This window comes from Glycine max, chromosome 7 (assembly GCF_000004515.6).
Source record: "Glycine max cultivar Williams 82 chromosome 7, Glycine_max_v4.0, whole genome shotgun sequence".
NCBI classification, from domain to species: domain Eukaryota; kingdom Viridiplantae; phylum Streptophyta; class Magnoliopsida; order Fabales; family Fabaceae; genus Glycine; species Glycine max.
This window is the reverse complement of record NC_038243.2, coordinates 12,589,591-12,598,515: the sequence shown is the minus strand read 5'-3', so window position 1 is coordinate 12,598,515 and position 8,925 is coordinate 12,589,591. Positions and strand designations below refer to the sequence as shown.

Sequence of the window (8,925 nt, the reverse complement as noted above, 5' to 3'; positions counted from 1 at the left end):
AATTGTATAGGCTCAAGGTTCAATCAATCAATCATTCAGCTCAAAACTGGGTGCAAGGGATAAATCATTCAAGCACATGGTCAGCTTTTTGGCTAAGTGGCTATCACAATCAAACATGGCCTTCATCATCCTCAATTTCATGCATTCAGTCCATACTTCAGAGATTCATGCAAAAATCAATACTTAATGATAGTCATTTCTCTCAAAATTTAAGGATCACACTCTCATCGAGATACGGTCAATGCAATCCTTCACAATCAATTTGATAAACTGACTAACATTTTTAGTCATACTTCTAATCACATGTTCTTTTTCTTCTAATGGTTGCAAGCTTGATCAAAACAAACATCTAATCATTCCAATGCACTCAATTCTTACAATTTCTCATTCAAATCAATCACAAACACCTCATTCATAAGAAATCACACCACGAAATATCATAATCAATTAGTTCACTGTTCAAACATGCTTTTGTACAAACAACTAAAACAACTGAAATTTAAAAGACTAAAATTTAAATAACTAAAACATAAAGCATAAACTAAATAAACTGATCAAAATAAATTGTTCAAAATGCAAGACAAGAAGATAAAGATCCTGTCAATCCTCCTGCGAGTAGTCCTCTGCATGCTCATTAAGATCCAACATCAGAACAGCTGGTACATCCTGAAGAATGGGCTGCTCTGGCTCCATGGCTGGTGCTGATAGCATGGTGTCCTCAGATATAGGTGCAAGGAATGGCTCTGCCATGGGATTTGGAGAAGTCTCCTCTTCCTGAGCCATAGATGTATTTGCAGCAAATGAAAAGGGCTCAAGAGGAATGAGCTCATCCTCTGCTAAAGTTGGCTCCTCTGCTGCCTGCTCCTCTGTGTGCTCCTCCACTGGCTTAGCAGAGTCAAGTTCTTGGGCTGCCAAGGCCCCCCCCCCCTCCAGAAGGAGAAGGATGGACTCCTGGCCAGGCCACCTGTGCATGGAAATCCTCCATAGGCATAATAGAAGGCAGGCCTAGACTCTGAAAACTCTGCATAAGAATAACATGTCCTCTATGGAGGCTATGCATCATGGAGTGAAGCATCTCTACGGTAAACAAGAAATCTAATGCAGGAGCATAAGAAGCTGGGAGCTGAATTGGAAATTGTGGAAGATGTGGAGTCGAAGTGGATAGTGCTGAAGGATCTGGTAAAGTAGATGAAGAAGGAGTAGAAGCATCTGGTGTTGCTGAAGTAGGGGGAGCCTCAGATCCTTTACCCCTAGCCTTCCTTGGCCCTCTGAATGTCACTGTTGGATCATCTAGATTTCAACAATTCTTCTTTATATATGCCAAGTTAATGGCAGGGCTAAGACTCTCCAAAGATCTGGAATCTGATGTGACTTCCTTAAAATCTTCAGAGGCTGACCATCAGCATTCAGCTCAAATCCCCTCCCTGGGATGCAGAGCTTAGTAGCCAACTCTTGAGGATTAGGCCTTAGGAGTGCAAACCTGGAATAAGCAGATAAATTTTCCCCCTCCTCAATGATCACAGGGGTCTTTAAAAAGGTGTTAAGGGAGTCTTCATGAAATTTTATCAAATGACCTCTGACCCTTACCTGTTTTGGTGATTTGTCCTCTGGATCATAGAGGTTAGCATAGAATTCTTTCACAATGGTAACATCAATGCTGCCTTCATCAAAATTGGTCAATTCCTCATCCCATTTTCTTCTCTCTAGTTCTTCCTTGAACTCATCAAACTCAGTGTGGTAGATTACCACATTTTGCTCAAGGAGTATCTTTCTGGGTAACACAATATCAGTGTACCTTTCCCAAGCCTTAGGAGAAGTGAACCTAGATCGGTCATATCGGACTTGGGAAGGTGTGGCAAGTGCCTTTCTCTTCTTTGATGCCATTTGAAAGAATAAAATCAAACCACAGGGTTACACAACATTATTTTCATCAAAAACAGAAAATTAAAACTGAAAACTAAACTGGGCACTTAGCGCAGCATGCTGGGCTTAGCGTGCCTTATGCAAATTTACTCGTGGGCTAAGCACGACAGGCACGCGCTTAGCCTGAAGACACAGAAAATGTTTTTCTGCATATTTGACTTAGTGCAACATGCTAGGCTTAGCCTAAATCTACAATTTATAAAACAAAAGAGGACTTGAGCTTAGCGCAGCAGGTGCGCTTAGCACAGCCTCACCAGAATGACACTCAGGCTTAGCGCACAAGGCATGCTTAGCCTAATCACAAAAGCTTAAAGACAGTAAGAGAGTTGAGCTTAGCGCAGCAGAGCGCTCTTAGCTCAACCTCCATGAAACATAACAAGGGCTTAGTGCAGCAGGGTGTTCTTAGCCTTATTCAAAGGTTGAAAAACAGAAGCAAAGTGGCGCTTAGCCTGACAGGTCAAGCTTAGCGCTGATCCAAAAATTTCAAAAATCCTAAATGTCTAAAACATTAGTCTCGCTTAGCGCACAGACGCACTTAGCGGGTTCATCAATGAAACTCATCAGAAGGATGAATGTGCTTAGCGCAATCATCTGGAAACCTACAAATTCATCAATTGCGATGAACAGGCTAAGCGCAGCAGGCGCGCTTAGCACGTTCATCACAATTTCTAGCAGAAACACAGGGGTCCTCACCCCTTTTAGTAGCATTTCCCCTAATGGGCTTAAAACTTAACTTAAATCCTAAAATAGCAAACCCTAAAGCTAAAAACCCTAACCTAAACAGCAATGCAAGCTAACAAAGCAAGAATTCATCTATCCTAAGGTTCAAAGCATGAAAAGCAAATGAAAATAAACATCAACTTACTTGGATTGAAGTGAAGGATGTAAGATGAAAGCAAGAATGATGCAAGGATGACTTGAAATACAGGCAGAAGAAAGCACAAAAGCACAAGGGGACAAGCATAGAAAAAAGCTTTGGTGTAAAGGTAACTGCCATTGCCAGTTCTATTTTATTTAGCATTTTTCTTTTGGCGCGCTTAGCGTGCCAACGTGACATTTGAGTTTAAAGCCCATGCGCTTAGCCTAACCTCGCCCGAAGCCCAACTTGAAGTTTCAAATTCTAGAGAGGATCTGGGGCTTAGCGCTGCAGGCTGCGTTTAGTGCTTTCTGCAAAACAAAATTTTTCTGCAAAATGCGCTTAGCCTGAGATGAAAGGCTTAGCACGCAATCAAGCTTCAACTTACAAAGAGTAGTTCAGGCTTAGCGCAACAAGCACGCTAAGCGCACTTCCAAGCATTTCAGAAATAGTAAGGGATTGGCGCTTAGCACATCTTGCCGCTAAGCCCAACTTGTGAAAGTTCAATTCTAGAATGGATGTGGGGCTTAGATCAGGACAGCGCACTTAGCGCTGCTACAATAATTTTTTTTATAGAGAAAAAGTGACACTTAGCACATCATCTCTGCTAAGCTGACTTCTCAAAGTTTACTTCCAGTGAATATGTTGGGCTTAGTGCAATGATGTGCGCTTAGTTGAACTATTCAGCCAACTAGCCAGGGGTCTAAGCGCTTAGCGCAAGAAAGCTCAGGCTTAGCGCATGAAGAAATGGTGCTTAGCGCAAGGGTTGCACTTAGCAGATGGACAACTGAAAAATTTTCTTAGTCTTTTTTGTCCATCTCTTCACCTAGGCTTAAAAAACCCCTTGTTCACTACTAAACAAGCTGAAAATTTAATCACAATCACAAGCAACTATCCTAACTACATGCAAGACATACATAATGAAAAAGAGAAAAGGGAAAGAAAAGTTGGGTTACCTCCCAATAAGTGCTTTTTTAACGTCATTAGCTTGGCGCATCATCCTGTTATTCTGGTTTGAAGTGTAGAACAGTATTCAATCTTTCCATAGCTCCACCATGATATTGCTTCAACCTTTGTTCGTTCACTACCCATGTCTTGTCAGGGTCTTTAGATTGAGGATCACAAAGCTCCACTGCTCCATTGCTCCATATGGTCGGACTTTCTTGATGGTAAATGGTCCAGACCATTTCGATTTAAGCTTTCCAGGAAACAATTTAAGTTTTGAGTTGAAAAGCAACACCTGTTGTCCTGGCTGAAAGTCCTTCTTGAGCAGCTTTTTATCATGATACTTTTTTATCCTTTCTTTATACAGCTTAGAAGATTCATAAGCAGTTAATCTCATCTCTTCCAACTCCAAAAGTTGCAGCCTCCTTTGTTCTCTGGATGCGGCTTCGTCAAAGTTCAAAAACTTCAAGGCCCAGTATGCTTTATATTCCATCTCCGCTGGTAAGTGACAAGACTTGCCATACACCATCTGAAATGGAGATAAGCCTATCGGAGTCTTGAATGTTGTTATGTACGCCCATAAGGCATCATCTAATTTGATTGACCAGTCCTTTCTAGTAGAAGCTATAGTCTTCTCCAAAATCTTTTTCAATTCCCTATTCGATACTTCTACTTGCCCATTAGTCTGGGGGTGATAAGGTGATGCTACTTTGTGTGTCACATTATATTGCTTCAACACCTTCTATAGCTGATTATTACAGAAGTGTGTCCCTCCATCGCTAATCAGAATTCTGGGCACCCTAAATATTGAGAAAATGTTCTTCTTCAGAAACTTTACCACAGTCTAAGCATCATTATGCAGGGTAGCCACTACTTCAACCTATTTAGAGACATAGTCAATAGCCACTAGTATATATTCATTGCCAAAAGACGAAGGGAAGGGACCTACAAAATCAATCCCCCAACAATCGAATACCTCAACCTCCATAATATTCTATAGAGGCATTTCATTTCTTCTTTATATACCCCTCATCCTCTGACATTGATCATAGTGTTGCACATGCTGGTGAGCATCTTTGAAAAGAGTGGGCCAAAAGAATCCAGATTACAAAACCTTGGTCACCGTCTTTTCTCCATCATAATGGCCGCCACATGGAGAATTGTGGCAATGCCATAATATGTTCTTGGCCTCTTCTTGTGTCACACATCTTCGTAGGAGATTGTCAGCTCCTATCTTGAACAAGTGCGGATCATCCCAGATATAGAATCGAGCATCATGTAGGAATTTCTTCCTCTGCTGCCAAGTTAAGTCCTTTGGGATGATTCCTGCAGCTTTGAAGTTGGCCATATTGGCAAACCAAGGTCTCTCATTCACCAAGAATAATGATTCATCAGGGAATTCATCTCTCACTTTAGCTTCTTTCGATGCGACTTCCTCATTCACCAATCTAGACAAATGGTCAGCTATAACGTTTTCCGATCCCTTTTTATCTTGAATCACCAAATCAAATTCTTACAACAGCAAGATCCATCTTATCAATCTGGGTTTGGAATCAGCCTTGTTGAGCAAATATTTAATAGTTGCATGATCGGTGTAGATGATAACTCTTGAACCTGCCAAATAAGATCTAAAATTTTCAAGTGCATAGACAATTGCCAGCATTTCTTTTTCTGTGGTAGCATAGTTCACCTGTGCATCATTTGGAACCTTGCTGGCGTAGTATATAGCATGAAAAATTTTTCCCTTCCGTTGTCCAAGCACTGCACCTACGGCATAGTCACTCACATCACACATCAACTTAAATTCTTGTCCCCAATCTGGTGTTGTAATGACTGGAGTAGACACTAATCTGGTTTTCAGATCATTAAATGCTTCCATGCACTCTTCATCGAACACCAAAGCAACATCTTTATTCAACAGATTGCTAAGTGGTTTGGAAACTTTTGAGAAATCTTTTTTGAATCGCCTATAGAACCCTGCATGTCCTAAGAAACTTCTCACTTCCTTAACATTCATTGGAGGAGGAAGTTTCTCAATTACATCAATCTTTTCCTTGTCCACCTTTATTCCCCTTACTGAAATTTTATGCCCCATCACTATTCCTTCTTGAACCATGAAATGGCATTTCTCCCAATTGAGAACTAGATTGGACTCTTCACATCTCTGTAATACTCTTTCAAGATTTAATAGGCACCCCTCAAAAGATGGCCCAAAAATAGAGAAATCGTCCATGAAAACATCAATTCATTTTTCCACCATATCAGAAAAAATTGCCATCATACACCTCTGAAATGTAGTTGGGGCATTGCACAGACTATAAGGCATGTGTTGATATGTGAATACACCAAAAGGGCAGGTGAAAGTAGTCTTCTCTTGATCTTTGGGATCTACAACAATCTGATTATAGCCAGAATACCCATCCAGAAAACAATAATAGGATTTCCCTGCGAGTCTTTCAAGCATATGGTCCATGAAGGGAGTGGATAATGGTCCTTTCGAGTGACATCATTCAGTTTCCGATAGTCAATGCACATTCTCCACCTGGTGACAGTCCTTGTGGATATTAACTCATCTTTATCATTTTTAATGATTGTCATACCTCCTTTCTTAGGGACAACCTGCACAGGGCTAACCCATGCACTATCCGAGATGGGGTAAATAAGGTATGCTTCCAACAACTTAAGCACCTCTTTACGCACCTCTTGTTTCGTGATTGGGTTCAGTCTTCTTTGAGGTTGTCTCACTGGTTTGTAATCAGCTTCCATATTGATTTTGTGCATGCAATAAGATGGACTAATTCCTTTCAAGTTAGATATGTGTCATCCAATTGCAGCTTTGTGTCTCTTCAAAATCTGCACCAGCTGATCTTCTTCTATTTTCTTCAACGAGCTGCTAATAATCATTGGTTTGGAGTCATTGTCTTCCAAAAATACATACTTTAAATGTGCAGGCAAGGTCTTCAATTCTACTTTTGGTTTTTCTATTTTCCCATCGTTCTTCAATTCTTCAAATGTAGTATGTCCCTCAGAATTTTCTCCTACACCATCCAACTCTTTAATACAAGTCTGCACTTCATGTTCCTCCTCTTTAGTAAGACATTCTACATGATTAATCAATGCTTTTTCCAAAAGAGAGTGTAGTACCATGGTTGTAGCAACTAATTCTATTTCTTGTTCTACCTTGTCCAGATCAAAGCAAGTTTTCTTATCATTTGGATGCTTCATTGCTGCAAATAAGTCGAATGAGACTTTCTGATCCTCCACACCCAATTCTAACTAGCCTTTCCCCAAATCTACTATACAGTTAACCGTGGACATGAAAGGATGTCCCAAGATTATGGAAATGTCAGGATCCTCCTCTATATCCATAACCACAAAATCTGCAGGGAATACAAGCTGCTTGACCTGAATCAACACATCCTCAATCACTCCATATGGTCTAGCAATGGAGTGATCTGCCAACTGGAGGGTCATGCATGTGGACATTATCTCTATCTCTCGAAGTCGCCGGCACATGGAGAGAGGCATTAAATTGATACTAGCTCCCAAGTCTATGAGAGCTTTACCCATAACAACCTCGCCAATGGAACATGGTATAGTGACACTTCCAGGATCTTTGTGCTTTGGGGGAAGGATGCGTTGAATGACTGCACTACATTTACCTTCCACTATAATAGTATCACTGTGTATGTACCGGTTCTTCTTGGTCAACATGTCTTTTAAAATTTTGGCATAGAGGGGCATTTGTTGGAGAGCTTCTCCAAAAGGCAAAGTGATCTCCAGCTTCTTGAAGATGTCAAGAAATCTGGCTAAGTGTCGCTCTTTATCCTTCTTGGAAGGTACCAATGGATATGGTACTTCCTTGCCTTCAGCTGAAGTAATCTCTCTCTTTTTCTCTCTTGAAACCTCACTCTTGCTCTTCTTTTTCTCCTCATCAACCTTCTCTTTTTCTTTTTCATTTTTCTGATTTTTTTCTTTTTCTATTTCTTCTTTTTCTTTTTCTTTTTCTTTTTCTTGTTCTTCCTTCATCTTTATTCCTTCTTGACTATCTTTTATTGGTGTCTCTCTCTCTTGTTGGTCATCTTCATCTTCCACAACTTCCTCAAGTTCAACAAGATCAGAAACTAGTTTCAGTGTCGTCTCAACTGCCGACTTTTGTTTATATCCCTCCACCTTCTCTCAGCTCCACCTTCATCAGCCTGACTGGCCATTTTGCTCCTTGTCAATACAGCTTTACAATCTTCCTTCAGATTCTTCTCAATGTTAGCACTAAAGTTGCTTGACAGCCTATCCGCCAACTGTTTTGCCAGATGTCCCACTTGGACTTCCAAATTCTTAATGGCTGACTCTATGCTCTTATGGTTTGACATAGATACCTACATAAATTGAGCTAGAGTCTCTTCCAACTTTGTTGTTCGATCATAGAGACTAGGCCCATGTTGTTGTGGCCTGTTAGATGGACCACCCTGGTTTTTGTTGAACTGGTTTCCAAGGTGATTCATCCATTGTCCCTGCTGTGAATTATATGGTTGGCCATGCTGAAACCCGGAATATCCACATGCATTGAAATTTTGTCTTGGCTAGTTCCCCATATAATTGACTTCATGAGTTGGTTCTTCATTGGGGATACAACAGCCAGAATTATGAGCTCCACCACACATGGCACACCCTGCAACCTGCAAAACAGTAGATGGTAAAGATTGCGTAGAATGTATTTGAGTTGGCAACTTACATAGTGTTTTGGTCAATGCTTCCAATTGCTTAGACAATAACTTGTTTTGTGCCAACAACGCATCTTGCGATGTAAGTTCTAGAAGACTTTTATTTGTTGGTACGTGGGCTCTATCTCTGAGAATAGTAATGCCCCTTGCAGCCATATTTTCAATAAGATCCATGGCTTCTTTGGGGGTCTTCAACTTTATTTTTCCCCCAACAGAAGCGTCTAATAGCTGCTTGGACTATGGCCTTAACCCATCAATAAAAATGTTGAGCTGAATTGGTTCAATCCATGAGTGGGTGTCTTTCTCAATAGACCACGAAATCTTTCTAAGGCCTCACTCAGGGATTCATCTAGAAATTGGTGAAAAGAATAGATGGTTGTTTTTCCTTCTACAGTCTTAGACTCCGGGAAATACTTCTTCAGAAATTTCTCAACCACTTCATCCCAAGTCTTAAGACTATTGCCTTTGAACGAGTGAAGC

General features: G+C 40.7%; 1 protein-coding gene across 1 annotated transcript; it reads right to left on the bottom strand.

Moving 5' to 3' along the window:
- Window positions 1-3,863: 3,863 nt before the first annotated feature.
- Window positions 3,864-4,217, bottom strand: LOC102659600 (uncharacterized). The gene has a single exon (XM_006584156.1). It carries the CDS (start codon window positions 4,215-4,217, stop codon window positions 3,864-3,866), a length of 354 nt encoding a protein of 117 aa, XP_006584219.1.
- Between the last annotated feature and the right edge of the window lie 4,708 nt (window positions 4,218-8,925).